General features: G+C 32.8%; 2 protein-coding genes across 5 annotated transcripts in view; one reads left to right on the plus strand and one right to left on the minus strand.

Moving 5' to 3' along the window:
* Positions 1 to 12,597, plus strand: part of LOC106463009 (tyrosine kinase receptor Cad96Ca-like) — a 31,068-nt gene extending 18,471 nt beyond the window's left edge. For both annotated transcript variants that reach the window (XM_022390413.1, XM_013922976.2), the window contains 4 exons: positions 1,906 to 2,087; positions 4,099 to 4,227; positions 7,310 to 7,421; positions 11,463 to 12,597. In XM_022390413.1, coding sequence (XP_022246121.1) covers positions 1,906 to 2,087; positions 4,099 to 4,227; positions 7,310 to 7,421; positions 11,463 to 11,734 — 695 coding nt within the window. In that variant the 3' untranslated portion in view covers positions 11,735 to 12,597. The remainder of the gene's footprint in view (positions 1 to 1,905; positions 2,088 to 4,098; positions 4,228 to 7,309; positions 7,422 to 11,462) is intronic.
* Positions 12,598 to 19,550: 6,953 nt separating this feature from the next.
* Positions 19,551 to 27,031, minus strand: part of LOC106463014 (general vesicular transport factor p115-like) — an 88,020-nt gene continuing 80,539 nt past the window's right edge. For all 3 annotated transcript variants that reach the window (XM_013922979.2, XM_022390414.1, XM_022390415.1), the window contains 2 exons: positions 24,815 to 24,976; positions 19,551 to 21,022 (listed from right to left, as the gene is read on the minus strand). In XM_013922979.2, coding sequence (XP_013778433.1) covers positions 20,945 to 21,022; positions 24,815 to 24,976 — 240 coding nt within the window. In that variant the 3' untranslated portion in view covers positions 19,551 to 20,944. The remainder of the gene's footprint in view (positions 21,023 to 24,814; positions 24,977 to 27,031) is intronic.

Raw genomic sequence — 27,031 nt, forward strand, 5'->3', positions numbered from 1 at the left:
CTGCTAAATTAGGGACGGCTAGCGCAGATAGCCCTCGTGTAGCTTTGCGCGAATTTCTAAACAAACGAACAATGTCCACAAGTAAGAAAACACTTCAAATTATACAGCCATAATATATATATATAGTTGTGCGAGTAATTTGTAATGATAATCATAAAAAAAACTGTTGAAAATTAATAATTGTTGTAATACCTTTTATATATAATGTGGCCAACGTTACTTAAAAATTACAAACTGTGATGTTAAAATGTGCAAGATCGTATAATTGTGGAAATGGTTTAAGCAGTTGTAGGAGAGAAAATATTTTTTTTCAAAGATTTTGATCATACGATCTTCTTCAGAGCGTTGTTTGACAGAGACTTTGACAGACTTTTCTTTCTTTCCTACAACTTTTTAAACATTTTTGTACGTTTCACAAATAATTTAATACCATTAATTTAAACAAATCAGAGTTTAGATGCAGTTTTATTCGTTAACTTTTCGCCACATTACTTCAAAATGTGGAAGTGGAAATAATTGTACCATAACTTTTAAAATGAAGAAGTAGAATTAATAGTACCATAACTTTTAAAATGAGGAAGTGGGAATAATAGAACTATAACTTTTAAAATGGACAGAGCAAAGATAATCCATTGTGTTGTTTTGTGCTTAATTACAAACAAACATTCATTTTGCAAACTAAATGACAGTAAAGTGAGAACGAGATCTAAAGGAGCCTTACAATCTTGTGATCGTTATCTAAAGCCAAAATGTCTCTAACACTTTACTGACGTTTTCAGTTAAGTTCACATTATTATGTATGTATCAGATGATGCCTTGTGAGAATTGGCTACTTACATAAGAGAACAGCTGTGCTGGGGTATAATGTTAAAGAGACATGTGGAATACTTCAGACTATCACTTGAAACAAATTCTGAAAACTAATATGAACACATTTACTGACTTTAAGTTTTTTTTACCATTTACTACTACGAAGATCTAAGTATGAAGATTGAAACGTCTTCCAAGACAACCTCTGAGAAAGGCCTGACCTTAATTATTCATACGTAACTGCGAGGACCCACATTTAGGAGCCCCCCCCAAACTAGTATAACGAAAACATTGGAATTTTAGGCATAAATAAAGTAAGTGGTGAAGGGCAAAGTTAGTTCTCTGGCTTTGGTTACACATCACAGAGGCTCAGACATTAGTTTCTGGAACACATCTTACTTAACACGAGTTCGTTGTTCATTGAGTCAGATTTATTAATCAGAGTTAAACATTTATATAAAATAATCGAAAACGAAAGTTTTACGATAATCCATATTCAATAATTCCATTGCGTTCATGTGCAATATTTTTCTCATCCTTTAATTATTCTTGTTCAACCTATAAAACTGAAATACGATCTAATACTTGAAATAGGAAAACTCAAATAAAGTGTTAATAGCCCCCCCCCCCAAAAAAAAACTACGGCAAGTCTTTAGTCTAAGCAGCTGCAATCCATAAGAAACCACCAACCATTTAGTGTTTCTCAAATAAATGAAACTAACTATATAACGTGCTGAGACCATAACCTTATTTTCAACTGGTACAACCCTTCTGCGCTGCTAAGTAAAATGAAACTAACTATATAACGTGCTGAGACCACAACCTTATTTTCAACTGGTACAACTCTTCTGCGCTGCTAAGTAAAAGTCATCTTGGTCCAGTAAACAGATTTTCGTGCAGTTGTAAGTAAAACCGATAAAGTCCATATAGCTAATGCCTAAAATAATCGGTAATATATATTTAAGAGAAGTAACTCATGAAGGATACATATTACAGATTACGAAAATGTGATAATGCTCGATGCAATGAGCCTTAAGGCTATCTGAATGCAACTTAAAACATACTGTATCAGTGACATGGCCTTCCTTTTTCTAGAGCCTTACTATGTTATTATGGAATACGTTGTGAGAGGAAAACTGCTGTCTTTTCTTCGTGACCATCGGTCCAGAAGGGATTATTATAACTGTTCCCCTACATCTCAAGCTCTTACCTCCAGGGACTTGACCATGTTTGCCTACTATGTAGCACGTGGAATGGAGTACGTTAGCACTAAAGGGGTATGATTCTGTATTCTATTTTCATAATTTTTCATCAAACAACTTAACAACTCTTTTTATTTTATGAAACCATGTGTATTTATGTCAAACAGATGAGGAGATAATAAAACAATAAATCAACAAATATATCTAAGGTGAAAATGAAGACTGTAATATAAATCCACATTAGATTAAACCCAGACCATAATCAGCATAAGACTGCACTGTGTAGCAATCGATGATAAAACAATAAGTCAACAAATGTATCTAAAGTGAAAATGAAGATTGTAATATGAATCCACATTAGATTAAACCCATACCACAGCCAGCATAAGACTGCACTATGTAGCAGTGGATGATAAATCAATAAGTCAAGAAATATATCTAAGGTGAAAATGAAGGCTGTAATATAAATCCACATTAGATTAAACCCAGACCATAGCCAGCATAAGACTGCACTGTGTAGCATTATCAACCACGCACAAAACTCCCTACAGGTCGATGTGGCAAAAAAAAAAACAAAAAAACTTTATGCCTGAAGATGTAGAAGTCCATTTTAGGACATTTGTATTTATATGTCCACCTATGTTTTTTCATTAAAAAAGAGTGTTTAATATTATTCGACTAAATCGAGCATTTTAGATTTTTCTTCCTCTTGTAAAACGTATACGATTATACTCTTTCGTCGACCTAGTTCATCTAGTGGGAGTTTAAAAAAATTTCAAACTAGTTATTTTAGTTATACTCCGTGCATGTGCTTTATTTCCCTGTGTGAACTAGAATGTCTCGTATTATAACTCGCAAACTCACAAGGTGAAGAAACTGGGTCTAGCTGGGAAGACAGATAACCTAAACAAAACTTTATATAATGTAAAAGTACAATAATTTATTTATAAACACAATTTACATAAATAATTAAACTGTATCAGTTTTATCTACAAAAACAAGTTTGAACGAGTTCTTTTTAATCTTTTAGAATTGGAAAGATGACAGTGTTAGTGACAGGCTAACAATTTGTTAATTTATTGTTTCAAAACGAAGTCTCTAGTAATGAACTTTTAAATATTGAATCTAAGTGGCTGTTCGTTTGTGGTATAAGCAAAAATCAGTAGCTACTCGTGACGATTTGCTTCACTGATCACCTCGGTTTCACATCACGTATTTTGTTCAACTAACAGCTAGATATGTAAAGAGTTATGTATTTATACAGAAGAGTAATGAATATTTTAAAATTATATAGAACACGTGTATTGAAACTTTGAAAATTACGAAACAATTTGGTAAGAAAGAGGCTGAATCAAGGTGATCTTGCGTAAGTTAAAGAAAATTAGTGAATAATGCGATCGTAGAAAACGATTATGTGGATATAGATATTTCTAGTCATGTCGTGGTTAACATGACGTTCAAGACGCGATGCCGCTAAACATGCCCAGCACTTTCAGTTCTGAGTGAGGTATAAAAGTGACAGTCATACTCGTTATTCGATATAAAGAGCCGTACAAAGCCCTTAAGATATAAACTACACAACCTTGGTATTCCGACCCTTTTTGTACGATGGGTATCAAGTTTTCTCACCCATCGTACTGCCAAAGTTAAAATTAATGAAGCAATATTTCACCTATTCACACCAGTTGCCGGGGTCGGGTCCCGCAAGGGTCCGTACTAAGTCCTACGCTCTACAATATATTTGTGAATGACCTACCGTACACTTCCACCCTTTAACGTATACACTAACATCCCAATATGCAGAAAACATTGCTATTTGGAGTGCATCAAGTAACACACACACTGCCACGTCCAAAGTTCAAGCCTCACTTAATACCGCACCTGAATGATGTAACAATTGGCGTGTGGCTGCCAACCTTCGTGGCAGTACTTCATAATTAGGGAAGACTATAAGTGGACTCTATGGGCCCTCTGACCTGGCCATCAGGTCCACAGTGCCATTCATATTGAAAATTCTAATTCTAGTCATTAAGTATATAAAGTAATGACAATAAAAACGACTGTTCATTTATACCTGAATACGCAGGTGATCCACAGAGATCTGGCTGCCCGGAACGTCCTAGTGGATCATAACAAGGTGTGTAAGGTGGCTGACTTTGGTCTCTCCAGAAGCATTCGAGATAAGGACTGTGAAATGTATGAGCAGAAAACAAAGGTAAGTTTAAATGTTAGAGCAAGAACATATTGCTCTACAACAATATTATACTCATTATTTCTACGAGTAATGATTGGTTTAGTTGTCTTAGAGCAAAGCCACATAGAGCTATCTGCTTTGTCCACCGCGGGGACTTGAACCCAGGATTTTTAGCGTTGTGAGTTTGTAGATTTACTGCTCTTATCGGGAGACATGAGTATTGAACATGAGGTTAAATACAAGAGTATTTGAGTATACAAGAGTTTGAAGGTACTCTGAACAGTTTTCTCTGTATGTGCTTAAAAATATAAATAAGGAGATTTATTTTATGAATGATTTTAAACTTGTTCCTCGGTTTGCCGTGTAAGATTCTCCCTACAAAGCTTGGACCAGGATAGTATGAAAGCTTATTCTACTATCTCGGAACACTGGATGCTATAATGGTCATAACAGCACATGTATAAAACCATAATAACTTAAACCGATAAGGTATGCATATATAAACTGTTTAATGGATCTGTTATGAATATATCATGTATAATTCATGTCAAATTTCAATAGTCAAGATGTTTGTATAAAGAGAAGAATCATTCCCTTTCTCGTTCACTTTTAATACAACTATTCAGCGCAACATTAACATTGTATTACATTGTACTAACTTATCATAACGCTATAACGTAGACGTGGCATATCATACAATAATATATATAAAATTCTTGACCTTGCCCACTCTTTTTCCCCCGCCAGATATTCGTTACAAAAATGGAATTAAAAAACAAAATTAAGGCTGGATGTAAAGCAACACAAATTTACAAATCCGTGACGCATTAACTAATCAACTTGCAAGCCACACATGAGAAACAAAGAGTTGACTACCACCTAAATTTGTTGAAATTCATACAATAAGTCAGTGAAATTGGTATCAAAGCATGCAATATTTTTTTTCTTTTTTACGCATACAAATGAAACATGGTCGGTTATCATGTTCTCGTTTTTCTTTAGCGAAATATCCAAACTGGTTTTAAAACTTAATTAGCTGGAGACTGGTCCAGTTAGGTTAGGCAGCGACGCAGGCTGCTTATTATAGTTAAAAAACCTGTTACTCGTTAATGTAGGTCAAAGTGTCTGAAATAGAAGGAATTAATATATTCATTCATTCTATATAGTTTTCATATATACCTGTGTGTGTGTGTGTGTGTGTCAGCAATGCAATTCAGATTTGGTTTTCGGGTGGAGGGGGGGAGGCAAATTCTTACAGATATTAGTCTACTTCATCCCCCCCCCCCGGTGAATCAACGGTACGTTTATGGACTTACAACGCGAAAATCCGGGATATAGCCTTTTGTGTAGCTTAGCACTGCGAAAACAACAACAGTCAACATCCTTCGAATATTGTGTTAAAAACATAGCAACTTTATTAGGTTTTTAAAAGTAATCCTCTTTTTATCACTTTATTATATAGTTTTGCAAAAGTTCCAATCATTTTATAGTGTACCCTGTAAATTTAAGGATTTTCAACGCCAACATCCGGGGTTCGATTCCTAGTGGTGGACGCAGCAGATAGCTCCATGTGAACTTGGTCAAAGACAAAAACTTAACGTTAATTACAAAAACACTAAATTACTCGATTATAAAGAACCTAAGTAAATAATTTCAAATTTAGCACTTAAAAAAAAGAATATGTTTAAAACTATGGAATAAAATATTTAAAAAGTCATAAAAATTATTTAAGACTTTTCAGTGCTTCATCCATTGCTTCACATACATTTTTCAAAAGCACCAATTTTCATCAACCACTATCTTAGTTTTGCAAAACTAGTATTTTTTTACGAGTATTTGACCGTCTATATGATTTTACACCTTTCACTACAAGTGAGTCTACATGTTACATCATACTGGGTAACGTTATGTTTACACCTTTCACTACAAGTGGGTCTACATGTTACATCATACTGGGTAACGTTATATTTACACCTTTCACGACAAGTGGGTCTACATATTACATCATACTGGGTGACGTTATGTTTACACCTTTCACTACAAGTGGGTCTACATATTACACCATATTGTGTAACGTTATGTTTTTGCCTGTTGCAATACCCGTTGTAAAGAACAAAAAAAAATACAATTTATTGAAATACTAATGCTGGATGTAATGAACTCACAAGCAGAAAAATGTATTTAATAGGCCCCTCACGAGCTAGTGGGGACATTTTTGTTGAAAACAAAAACTACCTAAACTGTTTTTTTAAACTTTGAACTGAAATTTTTTGGACAGTTTTATTGGCTAAAAAGTAGGCATTTCCCACACTCTTTTAGCGTTGGGGCTGTGAAAAGTGATTTGAAGTAGTAAAGTGACTGAAATCCTTCAGCGCATCATGAGCTTAACGGCCAAGCACAAGAAGCATGGAAGTCTCCAAATGACACTAAACGGTATTGAGAAACCGTTTAGAACCACCTTGGTAGATATTTTGCAGCAAGCCGAGTACAATATTATGCCTGTAGCTGCTTTCAAAGTATTTCTGTCTGCCCATCGTGATGTTTCGACCTTCCCTATCTAATCGCAGGTGAAATCGTTCGTATTTCAATTGAAAGCTAAACATAAAAAGGTGATAGCAGAAGCATAAAAGATTGGCAATTGCTTAATTAATGATATCGAGAATGTGGCTTTATTAATATATACTGAATTTTCTCCAGTTGGTAGATCTTTGTAGCTAATATGGAGACTTGAGGATGCTGTATTTCACTTAAATATTTATCAATTAACAAACGAAAACTTGTCTCGAAAAGATACGTCCAAAACCACCCTCTTTGGGAGTTTCCGGATTGAACTTACTTCTAATATTCAAATTGTAGTGTAAAGACACCCCTTAGGTCCTGAGAGACGTGTTAAAAAGTCGACGAGCCGATAGGTTCTGAGGTTAATAATGTGTCGGAGTTCAGCGCAAAGAGTAAACAAATCTATAATGATTTTTTTTAAAAAGGTATTCACGATCTTCTCGTGTTGAAGTTACTCGTAGAAAAACAGAAAGAATGGCCTGGATGTGTCTTGAAATCAAGCTAATATAAATAAATATATTAAACGGTATTTTATTTTTCACAGGGAGCCCTTCCTGTTCGTTGGATGGCACCAGAGTCTTTGTATCTAAACGTGTTCACAGCCAAGTCTGATGTTTGGTCATTTGGAATTTTGCTGTGGGAGATTGTTACATTAGGTAAGTACAACTAGTGGGCGAAACAGAGGAGGAGGGGGTTCGATTAAGAATTTTAAATATAAATAAATGCTTTACTAACATTCTTAGAATGTGAATTTGTAAGTTAGTTTAAAATTTAGTTAATGTGAGTCAATTTGAAAACCAACTGTTATTTTAAGATTTTGATCACGTTCTTTGACACAGAAACCAGGTGACTTGAAGCCATGTTACTTTTTCAGTGAGGCACTTCTAATGCAAACAAGAAGGAATTCTCAATAGCCGCGGCACTTGAAATTATTTTAGGCAGGATTAATTAATTAATTTGTGAGACCTTTTTTCTTTTTGTATTAACTATATTTTTGTGCGCTAGTAATACCAAACGTGGGCGCGTGTATACCCGATTCGATTTTATTACTCATCAGGATCTCTACTAACCTACCCTCAAATTGAAATTATTTTAGGCAGGATTAGAGTAAATTAATGTATGAAACCATGGCTTTGGTCAAATACATCAATCGAAAGGATTTGACCTTCAGAGTCCAAAACTGTAATTAGATCTCAAATCGATCAAGGGATGACGGAGCTATGAGCTAAAAGATTGTACTTGAAGAAAACAAAAACTCGGAGTCGTTCTATGAGCCGCAGCTAAAAATACTACTACACGAGAAAGTATTTGCCAGTTCTCCTACAGCTAAGTATACATTGCGACAAGTTTTGTTTTAACATTGGAAAATAGTGCATGAAAATATATAGTGTTCTCTGGCTACACATTGTTCTGTCGCTCACTTAAGGTATCACTTTTATCTTCCCGTGGGAAAGGTTTGTGCAAAGTTTTACATATTATTTGTTAAAATAAACAGTGACCCTTTCCATTGACTGGTCAAGTAATGTCTCGAGGATATAACTTCCCTTATGCTTCAATGGAAATGGCAAACAGTTATGTGGGTAGCGCATGCGGCCTGGGAGAATATAGCCTTGTTGTTTCATGCTATGGTTTTTCAGCTTGGGACATAATTAACAACAGCATAAGAGAGAACAACTTCAACACCTTCAAAAAGATCTACTACATAAAGAAAGCTCATTTTAGTAAAGGTACTGTCCACAAATACACAGATTGCTTTGACTGTGTTCAGTCTCATTCTTTTTCAAACTCGTGAAAATTGGTTTAATTCGCAAAGAGCCAGACAAATAATGTATAATTTATTATGAAGTTTAGAAAGACGAAACTTTCCCTTTACGGTAACAAACTGGCGTTAAAATAAATATTGCGAAACTAATATTAAGTGTGTACTTACCACCTTATCAACCAGTAAACACTTATCACTAGTATATAAAACTAAATATAATTTGAAACAAGTTTTATTTTATTTTCCCTAGCGGCATGCAGTAGGTAAGCCATATACATAAAGTTTCAGGTTTTCATCTCTGTTTTAAAATCTAATCAAATATCTCTAAAACTCGTATACACACTTCTTATTTTTGTATAAGTAATGCCCTAGAACAAAATTAAAATATTGTTGGTACTGTGGCAATTGGCCCGGCATGGCCAGGTTGTTAGGGCGATCGACTCGCAATCTGCGGGTTCGAATCCCCGTCATACCAAACATGCTCGCCATTTCAGCCGTGGGGGCGTTATAATGTGACGGGCAACTCCACTATACGTTGGTAAAAGAGTATCCCAAGAGTTGACAGTGGGTGGTGATGACTAGCTGCCTTCCCTCTAGTCTTACACTGCTAAATTAGGGATGGCTAGCGCAGATAGCCCTCCTGTAGCTTTGCACGAAATTCAACTCAAACAAACAAAACTGTGGCAATCTTAGGTGTAGAGATTTTCTATCTTCTCTAACGATGTAAAAATATATTATAGAGTTAATACTAGCCCTTCCAGCATTTTTAGCCCCTAATGGCTCAGCTATAAGTCTACAGGCTTACGACACTAAAAATCAGGTTTCGATACCCGTATTGAGTAGAACACAGATAGTCCATTGTGTAGCTTTGCGTTAACAACAACCAAATTTAATTTTTAACTAATAGACTAGAGGGAAGGCAGATAATTATGAGCATCCACTTCTAACTCGTGGGCTACTAAGATCAAATAGTGGGATTTGACAATCTCTCTTATAACACATCAACGACCACGAAGTGTTAAGTGTGGTTTTTTCTTGTGGCAAGATGACGCGAATCATGGACTCTTGGAACCCCAATTCAGCATGCTAACCACCATACCACGCCTGGTCCTGGAGTTAGTGAATTCTAGCCTGACTGAATTGAAGAAAAAGAAACTAGACACAAGTTTAATAGTAGTAAAACAAAACGTTTATTTATTGAACACATCAAAACAGACAATTCAATTGAATCAAGTAACGCGAGCACAAAGACGAACGTGCTCCTCTTTAAGTGTGAAGAGATCTATATCAAGAAAAATTAGACATAACTTCTCTAGACTTAAGATAATCTATGGTTATATACGTAAGTGAGGTCAAATCTCCCAGAGTGCTTTTATCACCACGTCACTTGTTCATTGTACTAGTAAAAGTGGAGAAGACATTGCCTTAATTTTGTTTTACACGCCCGAATTTATTAGAGAAGTAATTTTCCAGCGTTACATTTCATGAGAAAGTACAACAATACCGAAAAGGGAAAGATCTTTGACAATGTGTAACTAGCACAAGAAGAAGGTCGCCACATTCCAAAGCCGCCTATTTGCATGCTATACATTCAAAACGTGCGCCAAACGATTAGACATGCAAAAATTTTTGGTAAACATCTTTCAATACCAAGAGTAAGACAAACACCTGTTATATTTCACATACCGTAACACTACTCCCGTAATCAGTTGTAGTACATTAGCGAAAGTTAACATTAATTATGTATATTACAGAGCAAAGAAAAATGTTTTTATAATTTGTATCACCCAAATGCAGCTTGTTCAAGTATACATGCTGCTAATCTTATTTCTTGAAAAATCTTGATGATTCATAGCATATTATAAAAAAAAAAGTTAAATAACTTTGAACTGGAATCTTAAGTATTTCATTTATCAAGCTCGTTGTCTCTGTAACGTTGGAAAACAAGTTTTTCACCCAAAAGTTAAATGTTTAACGCAGAAATAAGTGATCTCACTTAATATACAACTTCTAAAAGCATACATTTTAGGAGTCGTTCACACTTATTGGACCGTATAAAACGTACACATAAAATGGCGAAGTTTTAAAAAATATTTTATCAGAAATTAGCGATTATATTGTTGATAAGGCAGATATATATATCGTAGTTGAAAATATATTATCAGAAATTAATCTGCCTTATCAACAATATAATGGCTAATTTCTGATAATATATTTTCAACTACGATATATCTGTCTTATCAACAATATAATCGTATATCGTAGTTGAAAATATATTATCAGAAATTAGCCATTATATTGTTGATAAGGCAGATATGTGGTAGTTGAAATATTATTACATATTCTTCTTTGTGTTCACTCTCAATTTCTTAGCATTATAAATATAGTACTGGGGAACAGAAAAGAAGTGTTGAAGTTGACAAAAGTCGCCTCGGTTGTTGATGGGCAATACATTTGTACCTTATTTATTAATACAAAATGACCACAGAGTACGTTTTGTACACTTGGGAAAATTGTATACGACCCTTTACATAATCATCTCTGTTCTCTTTTTGTAGGGCCCGGCATGGCCAGGTGGTTAGGACGCTCGACTCGCAATCTGCGGGTTCGCATCCCCATCCCACCAAACATGCTCGCCCTTTCAGCCGTGGGGGCGTTATTATGTGACGGTCATTCCCACTATTCGTTGGTAAAAGAGTAGCCCAAGAGTTGGCGGTGGGTGGTGATGACTAGCTGCCTTCCCTCTAGTCTTGCACTGCTAAATTAGGGACGGCTAGCGCAGATAGCCCTCGTGTAGCTTTGCGCGAAATTCAAAACAAACAAACAAACTCTTTTTGTATATATTTTTTAATTTACAGTCTGATTTCCATGTTTTATCATGTGCTAGTAGTTGCACTGTATTTCTCAGTACAAAAATGTTTCGACTTTGGAATAGGTTCCACTCCATATCCTGGCCTGGGGGCTCGACAAGTGATACAGAAAGTGAGAGAAGGTTATACTATGGAACAGCCAGAGCATTGTAGAGAAGAGCTATATAGAATCATGAAGGACTGTTGGAGGGCAGATGTCAATAATCGGCCCTCATTTTTAGATCTACGATCGGAACTTGGACGACTACTAGAGCTACAAACAGGTTACGTGGACCTCGAGCACTTTCCAGAACATGCGTATTATAATCTTTATCAAAGTTCTGGGGAGAAAGTTTAATAACGATAATTTTACATTGGTATAAATAAAATAAAAGCTATGCAAGTTATATAATTATTTAACATGAATAAACCAATGCAGCTACAGTGCGATAAAATCAGAAAACATAAATAATATGTTCAAAAGTGGATGCAAGTAATAGAAAACTATGTAATCAACGATTCTGCCAAATGATCCTCGTCTGTCTGACTGAAAGTCGTTCGAATTTTGATCACTTGATTCTTTTTTCTTCTATAACCATTTTAAGGTACTTCTTCAGATTTTCATGCATAGTTATTTGGACTGAAATGTGAATTAAAAAAACAATGTGGTTAAAGGTTATGGAAGAGTGAAAATGAACCTTTGCCAACAGTTTTTACACTGTTAATTGGAAAATGATATAACTTAGGTTTAAAATATCAAGTGACCAAAGAACTAAAACGCAGAATGTGGGGAAGTGGAAACAGAAAACTATGAAAATATTTTACAACTAACAGATGAAAACTATGGAATGAGAAGAGCTACAAAACGTATTTGTATGGTTAGTTCAACCAACAGATGAGCTTTGAGATTTTATGTCATATACAAATAATTTTTGGGTACAGTTGTGTAATAATTTTACTTCTCACTTCATCAATGTTCTTGAACTATGAAATGAAATAGATCAGAAAGACAAAAAATCTTGGACTTGTCAGCATTCTTAACAAGTTGGACCCAAGAAGTTTAAGTATGTGCAAGATTCTTTTCACAATAGTGTTAAAAGTTCTCAAATATAGACATTCTAATTTTCATAACTTACAATGAAAGTTCTGTTATCAGTGTCACAGTAATATATGTAAAAATATTTTTAATAAAACTACAAAATTGTATTTTTCTTAATTGCTTACAGGCTTAATTGTAGTCTTGTTAATATATACACATTGTTTTTGAGTTAGATCAAAGTTTTTTCTAACATGGGGGACATTTTGGTACAGCACCTTTTAATAGTTAATTAACAATTGCTTGTTAGGTTATTTTTCTTCCTCATAAGATGTATTGTTTAAATCCAAAGGCACAGAATACATAAATCATGCCTGCCACATATAATGTTTGATATCTTGGTAACAGGAAGGTAACTTTTGAAATCTACAGGATATTATATAATAAGGCCTAGATCTTTAGAACAGCTAGAAGTACAAGACAGATAATATACTGAAAATAATTATACTATATGCTAGTAGGAAAAAATTTCTAGAAAATTCTATACCAGTATTTGGTTGGACTGCATGGCAAATGATGCACATACACACAATACCACCATTCTCATGAAGTCAATAAAATAAATGACATGCATGGTGTGAGGACCTTTGCTAGTAATTTATAATAAGAACCGAAGAAAATAGTTAATTAAATTCTTTATGGGTTTATAGACAGTCACATACACTTTTTTTCATTAAACAATTGATATTGTCATATTAGTGGCGAATACCATATTTTCCTTGTAAAACATTCTCTTTCTATGACCCTTAATGATGTTTCCATATGGTCAGGCTTCTTCAGAGAACAGCCATGTCAAATTTGTTTCACTCCACTTGTGCATCTTTCAAAGTTCAGACTCATGCATACCTAATGGAGTTTCATCAAGGGATTTAGGTTCGTAGTTGAATAGCTTGTTTTGGTTTCAGTTTCTTTAGCCATGTTTTTTGGAAAAAAAAGTTGATTTTAAGATGTATTTCAAAACCTTTAACTTTTTGTTTGTCAGCTTCAAATCTTTATTTATGATCTTATTCATAATTCCAGGAAATATGCCCATTTTCATTGCAATGGTATTTTGGGTCAGAGGATTCTCTTTCATAACCACAACTTTTAACCATATGAATGAGGACTTTGGTGTTTACTGGCTTGAGATGTGGTTTCACAGTTTATTGTTGCCTTCCCTAAATGATCTACTACATGAGTTTTTACAACTTTCATGGAAAAGACAAGACTCCTTTTTTTCTAATGTTGTGTCCTTTTGTTTTATATAATTATGTGAATATTGGAAAGAGTGGTCACAAACCACTACAGGCACTGATTAAGTCTTGGAGACACTTTACACATCATACTTGGGGGGGTTGTTTTTACATATGGGATGGGACAAATGCCAATCATATGTCCAAATACCAAAAATACAAATTGAATGTAAATTCTGATAGAAAAAGCAAGTTAGTAGAGACTATATTTCAGTAATTTATAGAAAAACTAGTTGAGAAAAAAAAAAAGACTGTATCAAACAGCGTAATCTGTTAATGAAAAGAACGTTATAAAATTCTTAAAAGCTAATCTAGAAATTTGAGTTTATGTTTCAACACTTCCTCATAACTCTATCCAAAATATTATTTTAGCTTGTGATCTTTTGTTGTTCAGCACAAAATCACACAATGAGCTATCTGTTCTGTGTTCACCACAGGTATCAAAACCAGATTTTTAGCATTATAAGCCTTCAGACTGTAGGACATATAACCTGTCTATAAAGGGCAAGAAAACTTCAGGCTGTGGTACTAAAGAATACATTTTGTAAGAAGGGTACTATAACTTGATGATACCCAAAATATTGTTGCACTTTTATATATAAAATAATCTTTGATCTAGCCTATCATTGAATAAAGAATTGGATAAAAGACCAGACAGTGACTGACCAAGGTTATCTTAAAATATAACAATAATTGGTCAAGTTAGGCAATATGGTTTGAGTCTTAAGGTTCTGAGATAAAAGAGAGGGACACTATTTTCTGTAACTTTTGTATCTCTTTTTTCAAATTCCTTCACCTTTCCAAGTTTTCGAGGTTTATGCTCACTCATAAAAGAGGTTTAAGTGTTTAGGCTGAATTTTGTTTTGGCTCTCTTCTCTGGAGTAGAATGATTAAATTTTAATTCACCTTTTAAAATTTTATTTGAATCCTAAATTGATTCATTTTAAATTACTATTTCTGTTATGTCTTCTAGATATGTAGTTTTTCAATTACTAATCTATAATCTGGTACTGTAGTCAGAATATCATGCATGCTGAAGTTGCCTGTGAGTCATCTTGAGTAGAAAATTCTACATACAAATATACTGATAAAAAAATTAAAAGCAATACAATCTAATAGCACTTTAAAACATGTTTATAATGGTGGAGCATCGAGCTTATTAAAGTATCATAATCAAAGTCAAGATTCATTCCTGTCAAGTGATTAAATTAAACTTTTTTTTAATAAGTGAGAATGTTAGGTGGTATGATAAACAAATAATTATGAAATAAGAAAAGTATGAGTAAGAAAGATACAGCAAGGTAAAAGTGCACTACAAATATTTATTGTCTTCTTATAAAGATTCATTCCTGTCAAGTGATTAAATTAAACTTTTTTTAATAAGTGAGAATGTTAGGTGGTATGATAAACAAATAATTATGAAAGAAGAAAAGTACGAGTAAGAAAGATACAGCAAGGTAAAAGTGCACTACAAATATTTATTGTCTTCTTATAAAATAAATTAGAAGTTCTAATATGTACCATAAATTTCAATATCATGGAATAAATACACAACAACCTAAGCTTAGAAATTTTCTTTTTTTTTTTGTTAAAGCTGCAATACAGTATAAAGTTTTGAGAAAACAAGAATAAATGATCAAAAAGTTTGCCTCCAAATAAATCTTTCATGCAACTGATAAGTAGAAAATAACTATTTATTCCATAAAACTCTCTAATGTTAAAAATACCTATAGGAATACAATAACTAATACAATACTACAGTTAATATCTTTTTTTGCCAATAATTTATACAACAGTTTCTAAATCAAAAACTTTTTAAATATCACCAATTTATTGGTTGTGTGAAAAAAAAAGCAAAAGAATTAAAATTTTATGAAAAATAAGAACCTTTCCCCTCTCAAAATGTAAGTTAACTAGTTTGAATTACACCTCTTGAAATAAATTCTCCACCTAAAATAAAGAGCATTATTTCATTACTTGTCCCCTTAAGTCATTTTACAAACTTTATTGGGTAACAAACAGAATACTCACCTTTAAATGTCAAAGGTCAAGTATAGAATTTTTAAAAATGAATTTCTGAAATAATCGGTTGCACTTTTTACCAACACAACTATCTAAGTTTTGGCTGTTTCTTCTTATGCTTAAAGTATATGTACTATTCTCGTATATTTAACATTTTGACTTGTGTGAAGACATTTGATTTCTTTCAATGTGTGAAAGAAACTAAAGTCCATACACATAATCCAGGATTAAAAAGAACAACACAAAGTTAGCTTTCACAACATGATGCAATTTTAAACACTTTTTACTATTTTTTAATGAAATTAGAGAGTTCAAATTAGGAAATCATTAATAGATAATTCGTAGCATATTTCATCTCAAATCAATGAATGAAAACAAAACCTTGATTTATCTAAGTAATTTGTCCCAAATAAGGACTATCTATAAAAATTATTTTAGGACTATCATATGTATTTGTTGAAGCCTACAAGTGTTTGATTTCATTCAGTAATATGATAGTCATGAAGTATAGGCCATGAACAGTCAACATTTCTGACGTCCTTCAGTGACTAGTAGAACTTCTACTGCAGCCTTCATATTATAAATTATTCATGCATGAATTTTTACTTTTCTCTAAGGATGACAATAGTCAAAATAACATTTTTGCTTTGATATTTCAAATGCTTTTAGTCAGTCATTCAATGACCACAAATATGGAAACATATATCCTCAATAGAAGCAGCATCACCCACACGTAGATAATGGCAGTCTGCTTGCAGGTTATAGGATTTGCTCTTATCCTTTGATAATAATTATATATATATATACATACATATATAAAGGTTTGTTTTAATTAAATGAGTGGCATAGCACTGGGATAACAAAATACTGAACTTGAGAACTTGAAATGATTATTTAGGGTAACAACTTTTCTCCAAACTTTGTAGCACTACAACTAATGCTAAATTTCATATCAAGTAGCTTTTCGAGTGAATGCTGCACTTGGGAAAAAATTTCAGTTTGTTTTCATATTCAATAACACTCACAATACTGAGCATTAAAAAATTAGGAAACTGATGTTAGATGGTTCCTGTAGAGTAACGTGGTTACCCCCTATGTTGTGTATGCAAATGTACAACCACTGTCCAGTAACACTGATCAAGAGACCAACCCAACACTAAGTTCCAGATATGAATGGCCTCACACTTAATATAATCATACTATTTCTTAACATACATTCATTCATTCATACTAACACTGTCTGTGGATGTACCAATAGTTCAGAAAAAAAATTTATATTATCGTATGTCACTTTTACTATTTATATAATCTGAGTCATCAATTGTTCACACCAGTAAACTTTCGGTGTAAACCAAACATAAGGTTTAACTTCACATAGGATGTACACCATCTAATTATTTGTAAATCTAAATATAACATGAAACATTATTTTAACAACATGCTATGAAAGCAGTGTATAGTACATATCAGAATTGGGCAATAAGCTTTAGTGACACAACTTTTTCCTAATCTTAAGGAGGTAGAAGTGGCTCTGTTTACTCTCTGTAATTTGGATAAATTTTATAGCAAAGTTGAAAAATATGGTAAAACAAGTGGTGCTGCACATAGTATTATAACATTCTAATGTAGTATATATTAAGTAAATGTTTAAACAATGGTTTATATATACCCACTATTAAAGAGCAACCAGGAAAAAAATTCATTTACTTTTTACTTCAAACACTACAGAATTTTTTTATTAGAATAATAATTTTAAGGTAATTAGTGATTATAAAGATATCTTAATTATATCAGTAATGCCTTCTCAGCTGTGTCAATTAAAATATTTGTTTCTTACAAGCATATTTCACAATTAGAAAAAGCTGTAGAACTCATGTTAAACTGAGGATGTCAATATATATATATATAGGCTACAAACTTGTACTGATAAATAATTCTTTGTAACTAATCTTGTCCAATTTACAACTAATTCATAGACTCAGGATGAGAAATTTGGACTACATCAACATTGGCTACACCAGTTAATATCACTTTGACCAACTGTTAGCATCCACTAGTTGTGATATTAAAAAAATTACAACATGTAAAAACAATATCATACTAAAGTAAAAATTACATTAAATAATAACATTTACAATGACTGGAATGTGCAAAAACATGCATTTAAATAACTGTAATCAGCATATTAATCATTTAAGCAGCCTAGTGGTAAATTTTGGCATTATTAGAGAAAGACTAATGTGTCAAATACAAATTTAAGAATTAATGCCTGTATGATCATCAAGAACAATGTTAATTTAAAATAATCTACATGCACCTGTGCAAGAAAGAAACCATTTGTTTCCTCAAACCCCTGGATGAAATAGAATAAACCACAAGGATGAATTTGTAAATTAAGCAACCAAAGAATGTTATGGAAGCTTGGAATTAGGTTTAATACATGATTTTGGATTTCAACACAGAACTTCAATAATACCCAAAGCAATAAGCTTACCTTATGAAGCCTTGAAAAAGTAGCTTTTTAAAAGACAGTAACCCATCTATCAAGAATACAAAGAAAGAATAGAAGTAGCTTTATTACACCAAAAATGTATTAGAAAGCTCTTTGAGGATTTAAATTCAGCTTTACACTTTTGATAATTTTTAAATTTTATCCTACCATTGAATAGCTATCTTAGAAGAGTTTCTTTAACTTATTAGTTTGACCAATATGATACTAATGCTGGTATTAATCAAATAAATTTAATGTTAGGTTTGTAGCTTGGAGAGATTCTAATAGCAGGAAAAGAACTACATTAATCGCTTCTATGTCGGGCTTTTTTTGGAAGTGAACTAAAAAAAAAGGTAGATTTTTATTTCACTTTTTGATAGCCTATTGTAATACATAATAACGTGCAAATAAATTTGGGTAAATAATTAAAATACGGCTAGTAAGTGTTTGCCTGAATTTATCTGGGCAAACATTTTTTTAACCATAGAGCCCCCCCCCCCCCAAACGAGTTATTTTGGGCAAATCACAGAAGAGGTTAAAATGCCATGAACATTATTTTAAGGTTGTTTTATTCCACCTGCCCCTTTGTTTGTGTGATAACTATGTATAGTAGGGCTGCTTTTCACTTATTTGTGTGTGTGGGGGGGGAATTTTAGCTTACATAATATTACTTTACTATAACCCTTAATAGACATTACGTTTCACCCAAATCGTGTTTTTCTTGTGAAGGAACCATCAAGTTTGGGGTTTTCACACACAAAATATCAGAGTAAAGATGTAAAATGAGTAATAAAAACTAAATCCTTGATTGGGGTCCCAAAAGTTTCTAATCTAAATTTATCACAATCTTGACTCTGAAAATGTCAAGATTATATAAGTTGGTTGTACGAGCACCAATGGACACTATTTTGTTATTTTCAGATTGACACGTTTAAGCAGATACAAATAATTTTATGCATCTTCCAAAACCTTAAGCAAATATGAGCTATGATCTTACATCACTGTGAAGTGATCATGGACTTTGGAACACATTATCACAACTACTAAAAAATGCATCAGTATTCTTCTGATTTCTAGTTCTTTGAATTCAATGTGAATAGCAGAATTTTACTGATACATAAGGGAGCCAAGGAAATAAAACTGAGAAGACTTTTTTACATGAAATAATACTAGACAAATAAAATATTTATATATATATATATACATATATAAATCACACATACTGTAGAAATTAAAAGATATAGAGCAACTGGTCTCAAACATTAGAACAGTATATACACACACACTCTCAATGTTAATGTTAAACTTATTTAAACAACCAACAAATGTTGTGTTCTGAGACGGACAAATTTCTGTTTATTTTCTCACCACCAAACCAATGTACATTTGTCAGAAAGAAAACTAATTTCACAGTACACAGATTTCTCTAAAACAGAAGTTAAAAAACAAGTGACAATTTATTGATAATTCAGCTTATTAGCAAAAATAAAATAAAAAAGTTATAGCTAGTACATGGTTCATGCTTATAAATATTAACTTCTGTAGTACATGTACACTTATTCTCAAATGATGTAATTTTATGAATATTTAATTTTCTAAGCATGTAATTTATACATACAACAGCCAAGGGGAAAAATAATCTAAATAATGTTTTTTTTCTTTTTTAAAGTAGGGTCAAAGAAATGTTAGAATATGTTTACTTTTTGCAAGGGAAATGTTTAAGTATTTATAAAGCTATATAAATGTGCAAAACAAATAATCACAAATTAATTGCCATTATTTAGTTTTTGTATAACAGCATCTAATCATTCAGTTTTTTAATTTGTAGTACAAAGTTCCTTAAGGCCATTTATTTTTTAAATAAATCTCGATTTAAGAAAAAATGAATAGAAAGCTGTCTTACTGAAATATTTTCTACAATATCGTCAGCTGTTACAAAAACATTGTATTTTAATCTATCATTGTTACATTTCACAATATTTAGCTATAGGTACTGGGTATTCATCCTCCACATTTCCTTTAAAGAGGAGACTATCAAGTAACTAAAAGCTTCTTCCTCAAGCAAAAGTTAGAAAACAAAATGAGTCCTAGATTTAAGTTTGATAAAAAATATCTGTGTATGACTTTACATATACCCCCCCATTGAAAAATGACTTTGTTCGCTGAAGGAAACAAATCCTTTTAAACTGACAACCAAAAACAACAAGATTTTAAATTTTTCATTTATGACTGAACAAAAACCTATATATTATCAAACTGCACGATACAGGTAGCAACTCATAATTTTAATCATTCAAGGATCACAATGTTAAGAATCAATAATGATAAGGTGAGTTTATCTTTAATTCTTTAATATCAAATAAAATTGTGAGTTTCTTAACAATACGTTCAGTGCACAAACACATGTACCATGCACAAGTTTTTACTGAGTACATTAAACTGCATAACATCTCAACTTCCAACATTCTGAGCTAACAAAATTGTTTTTTTTTTATACTCTACACGTCCAGAAGGTTCTTTGTTTAACAAAACTACTGAAAAATTTCTTTGCATAAAATATTTTTGTGAATAATGACAACTTCAAAGCATAAACCAAAGCAAGGAAAATTAAAGAGAAAAATAATTACTATTCGATCATTTGTTTAGCTTTTTAACTAGCTAACCAGACAAGATGACCCAGTTTTTCTTTAACAATATATTATTTTCTGTTCCTTGTCTGGATTACTCTTACTCTTCAACTTCATCAATATCTTCATCATCATTTCCTTCATCCTCATTTAAATCATCTTCATCATCATCTTCAACCTGAAAGAAAAACTATGTTACAGTCTTGTATACTAATAAACTATGGTTTACAGATAATAACAGATAAACAGTACATGTTATAAACCAGTCAAACAATGCTTATGATTAGAATCAATGTATATATTGTTTTCTTAGTGCAAAGCTACACAGTGTACTATCTACACTCTGTCCATAACAAGAAATTTGAACCTTGGATTTTAGCATTGTAAGTTGTAAACCTACTGCTGACCCACAAGGGGAGTCAAAGTATATTAGACATAATTTCAACTGTAGAGTAGGTAACAACTGTGGTTCAGAATGTTTCAACATCAATATGATAGTGTTATTCATCTTCTCAACGTTAACACAGGAGTGATTAATTAATTTAGTTTGAAAATCAGTAAGATATACTGTACAGGATGCATAGTCTCATCATCAGTATGAATAAAAAATTTTGATTGTTGTAAATCTATAAAAAATAGCAATAATAAAGCTTCAAAACTCAGTAAAGCAAGTAATATGAAGGATGCTTTATACTTTAAACTTATTCTAATTTCCAGACTAACCTTACCAACTGGCACTTTCGATATATGAAGATCACATGATTTAAACAAGTTCATATGTCATGCAGAAAATGGCAATGTTTGCTGGAATGCAAACAAAAATTAGAGATTTTGTTGTGAAGGCATCCATTAGTAAGCCTAATATTATTGACTTAAGTGATGAAGCAAATTATGAAGAAGTTATTAAGGGAAATCAGCATTATCCAAACAGTACTAGTAGTAGCACAGCCAAACACTGACATTGAAGAAGAAACAGAAGGTATGTCTAATATAGCTAGTGATACTGTAATGGCTGTTTGTACTCAAACATCTTGTAATTGCAAGGGCTGTAGTGACTTAAGTAGATCTAATCTGCCTTTGGAAGTTTCTGGGTCTAAAACAATTCATTCACATCATACTAAAGAACAAGAGGGAATCCTCAAAAGTCCAGGCATTTGAAATTCTTTTAGGTAGGATTATAGTAAATTAATCTATGAAACCTTTTTTTTCCCTTTATATTTGCTATATCTTTGTTCACCAAGCATGGGGTGCGTGTATACCCAATTCGATTTTATTACTCATCAGGACCTATACGAGCCTACCCTCAAATTGAAATGCTTTTAGGCAAGATTATAGTAAATTAATCTATGAGACCACGGGTGTGGTTAAATACATCAATTGAAAGGATTTGACCTCCTGAGTACAAAACTGTAATTATATTTCAAATTGGTCAAGAGATGATGGAGCTATGAGCTAAAAGTTTGTACTTTAAAAACACAACAACTCAGAACTATTTCATGAGCTGCAATGCTGCAGCTAAAAACAACAAAGCCATTTAAAGTCTTATTCCAAAAAAATACAACATTCATTGTACGAAAAGCATCCTTGGATCACCATCAGTTCATCTCACTATAAAATGTTTTGTAGACTATATTGTAGCACTAAACAACAAGACTTGCTAGCACCTTCAGTGCTTAGTAAATCATCGTATGTCAACAACGGATTTAGAAACTGGAGGAAAACACTTCAAAGATTTCAGGTGCACAAGAAAAGTGACATTCCACAGGTAACTACAGACAAACATACAGCAAAGGCCTCATGTGTACATGTTGGTGCTCAGTTAAATAATCAAGTTGCCACGAAACAAAACTTTCATGAAAGCATGGTGATGAAACAAATAGCATGCATTAGATTTAGGGACAACAAGGTCTACTGCTGAGAGGGTATGATGAAAGTGTTGAGACCTTTGAAGGTAGTTTATATCAGTTATTACTATTGCAAGCACAAGGCTGTCCTTTAATAAAATAACATTTCTCCAGATATCATTAATGTAAATATCAAAACAATGGGCCTTACTGTACTTACACAGATCTTAGCTGAAACTAAGAATGCTATGTGGTTCTATTAATTCCTGTCAATTCAGTGGGTTGACAGAAAGTACCTGGTGCACAAATATACACCTGGTCTCACTGAGCTACCAGACACCAAAGCTGTAACAATTTATCAAGAAATTAAAGATGTTCACTACCTATTTCTCAGTGTTGGGGCCAGGCTTATGATGAATCTACTATGAGTGCCATGAGGAATAGTGTTCAGGCAATTTTTAAGCAAGAAAAGAGGAGGGCTTTGTTTGTACGCTGTCTTGCACATAGCTTAAACTTATATGTATAGGATGTTTCAAAGAAATGTAATCTAGTGCAAAATACAATAGATTTTATATTTGACTCGATTCAACTTATAAAAATTCTGACCTAAAAGACTGACTCTTTTTGAAAACTTGAGAAGGGAGGTTGATAGTGGAGAATCATCTACAACACCACCATTAAGGGTCCTCTGTCCAACACAATGGGTGGCGAGACATTTCCATTTCAAGCATAATGATGATGAATTACAAAATTTCGCTAACTGCATTAGCAAAAATTTAGAAAGTACATGATGAATATGCTACAAAACAAGTGGATTGTTCAACTGAATGGAACAGTTCCACACATTTTTTTGGACTACAACTTGTCCATCGCATATTTGGTCCTGCAGAGCAATTTTTCACTAATGTATAAACAATAGATATCACAGTTCAAGAAGCAATGACAGGTGCCGGGCCTTCATGTATCAAATCTAAAATTACCGAGGACTGAGGTTATGTTTAATAACTTTTATGACTGTACAGTTGAAAGGTCATTGTCATTAACTGAAGAGCCAAAACTTAAGAGAAATCGAAAGTTATCAAGAAGACTAGACCACTGATTATCTCCATATAAATACTCATGTGCCAAAGACATGCATCATCATGCATATTATGTAGCAATGGATCTAGTATCTGAAGAAATGAAAAGGAGATTTGAATAGCTAGATCTTCATATAATTCAGGAAATTGAAATTCTCTTATTGAATGCTGCTAATGGAGCTCCAGCTAATACTACTGCAGAAGTTGTTTTGAGTTTTCTAGGGAATGATATTGAAGTAGATCACCTAAAGGTCCTGCTATGTATGTTGCCCAATATTATTAAGACAGCTTTTGTGGGTAGCATTAAAAGGGCTACAAATGTTAGAACTATTGCTGATGCTGTGGTTCAATCTGAAATTTATCAAGGAATGCTGAGTGAAGTTGACAAAGTACTTATACTATATTGCACATTTCTTGTTACTACTGCAACAGCAGAAAGGTCATTTCCAAGCTTGTGAAGAATTAAAACCTTTTTACAGAACACTATGACTGCTCGTAAGCTTAATAACCAATTTATGTTATATGTGCATAAATCTAAAACTGATACATTAGATCTAGCTGCAGTTGCCAAAGAGTTTGTATCATTCAACACCAGGAGAATGCTCTATTTTGGAAAGCCTTAATTAGCTATGTTTTATATTTCTTTTTGTACAATAACTGTAGCTAGCTATTGATATGTAGGTACATATACACATGTTGTCACTTCTGGACTTTTACAAAAAACTAAACATCATCAGCACCTGGTCTTCCTGCATCTGGTATTGTCTACCAGGGCAACCTCAGATTTCAGTGCACCTCTAGGTTATGCCTCTCTATAATCATACTGTAATATCAAAACCAATGGAATACTAATTAATGAAATTTAAAAATTCTTCAAATTTTAAGACTACATATGAAATTAGCATAAAAAGAAAATTTCAGCAGTGCAGCAGTAATAAATAACATTACAGATAAATAACATAAAGAATACAGAGTACCAAAATAAATATTTTAAGTAAATTGCCTGGTATACAAAAAAGTAACATGTATAACCTGCTTCAAACTAACCTTTTCCCCAAGCTCTCTAAGTTTTTTCTTGTAGGTTGTTAGCTTGTTATCCTGCTCAGTAAGGAGTATAAGAAGGTCTTCCTGTTCTTTCTTTGTAGAATCTAATTCTTCTTGAATTTTCTGTTTTTCCTTTTGTATTCTTGATTTTTCATCTTCTAGCTTCTGAAATTTGAATATCCTAATTTTTAAGTTGTTGATTTTGTGTTACCAACCCAAATATTTTGTTTGGCTACATTTAAAATATAACAGATATGCAAAATCAAAACTAGTCACTACTTTTAAACAAATATATGTGCAACAAGAATATACATAGGGTTGTTTATATACAATAACAAAATGCATATCTAATCACCTTGTCCCTTGCCATCCTCATGATTTGTGGTGAAACAAATTAAAGGTTAAGGTGTGTTGCAATTCAATTGAAGTGATAGTTTTCAAGTGTACGTGGTTCTGCTTAAAACTTATGTTTCTGGGAGGGTTAAATACATTACATAACTTCTTAAGTTTGAAGCAACTTCATTTATTCTGCAATTATAAAAGCATACAAGCCATTAAATTCTAGTGTTTTAAAGAAAGGGAAGGCATTATTCCAGCAGGGAAACAACAGGCTACTCCATAGTCATTTACAAGTCATATGCTGGAGGCAGTGAAAAAGGTTAAACAATATGTCACTGGTAGTAACCATAGACCCCACATGTTCATTTCAACTAATGTAGAAACTTTCCTTGGAAATGTAATAAGCAAGATAGTTCACACACATATTGGTTTACAAAAGTGTCACAAGAATTGTGTTCACAGATTTCTGTCAAAGAACACAACTGAACTGGAAACTAATTGTCAGAAGTTGTAATAGCAGTACAATGTGACGACCATGTGGCAAATGAAAATATGTTGTTATATTGAACAAAGCATACAATTAGTTAAGTGTCTGCAACAAATTCCAGACAATTATTATTCTCCTGCTGTTGATAAAATATTTCAAGAATGGTACAGAGCATGTTCAATAGATTTTATGATAGTTGCCAGCTATAGCTATAATGGTAAGCTAAACAGCCAGAAAGTTGAGAAAAAAGCTACGGGAATTTCAGTGTACTATCAGACAAATGTGCTGACACCACTATACCTTGAGGAAATATAATCGGAGAGTGCACTAGCATTTTCTATGTACAGATGGCACAAATGCTTGTATTAAAGCAATACAAAAGTCATGTGGATATTTTTCTCTACAGGTCATCACAAACTGGATACAAAGAGCTACCTTGCATAGTCACTCTATTTCCAGTGTATATGCCACTTTTCAGCTATCCAGAGCATACCAAACTCAGACCAGGAAACAGCCAAAACCAAGATTTCTCATTTTCGTTCATCATCATCTTTCTTAACAGATCTAGTGTCTATCTAGTTCCAGCAGTAACTATAATTTTATCATCATTATGTGTAAAATTCAACAAAAGAGAAGAAAAAATTATGATTGTAGTGTAAATAACATTATTACCCCTTGAAGTTAGCTTTCTTACAGAAATATGTTGTTCCTTTATAAAAAACTTAAGTACAGGAGTTACCAGCCAATAATAAATGAACATTAGATGACAGTAACATGTAGAATACTCAATGCTTTGTACACTATACAACAGGTGTCTTTAGGGAGCTAAGTCCTATATTATGTATGAAGTGTATATGCGATCTGACTAAAAATAGTAAACAAGGAAGTAATAGGAAAAAAAATTATTACTAAATAAAAAAGTTATGTTAAGCTAGCTACTGAACTTGAAAAAAAAGGGAACCAAACATGACAGGGATGAAAGTGGCCATATCACTTGATCCCATTAATGATCACATAACAGCCTATGCCATCTTGACTTTACATGGGGAATAAAATCCTTACATTACTGGTTTCTTCATTGGCAAAACCAAAAGAGCCAGAATTTCCAATCGTAAAATGTTACTCTACTGTAAAACAGTCATAAAATTAGTATTCTAAAGTTAACTAAGGGAAAGGTATAATGATGAAACCTGAGATTCTATTCAAACACCAAGCTTTCGATACACAAAACAGGAAAGCCATTAACATACAGATTTTATTCTCTATGTAAAGTTAAGGTGGCTTAGTCTGCTATGTGATCATTAGCCGATCAAGTAATATGTCCACTTCCATCCCTATCTTGTTTGGTCCTTTTTTCAAGTTCAGTAGCCAGCCCTACATAGCTTTTTTTATTT

Source organism: Limulus polyphemus, unplaced genomic scaffold, assembly GCF_000517525.1.
Source record: "Limulus polyphemus unplaced genomic scaffold, Limulus_polyphemus-2.1.2 Scaffold1301, whole genome shotgun sequence".
NCBI lineage: Eukaryota > Metazoa > Arthropoda > Merostomata > Xiphosura > Limulidae > Limulus > Limulus polyphemus.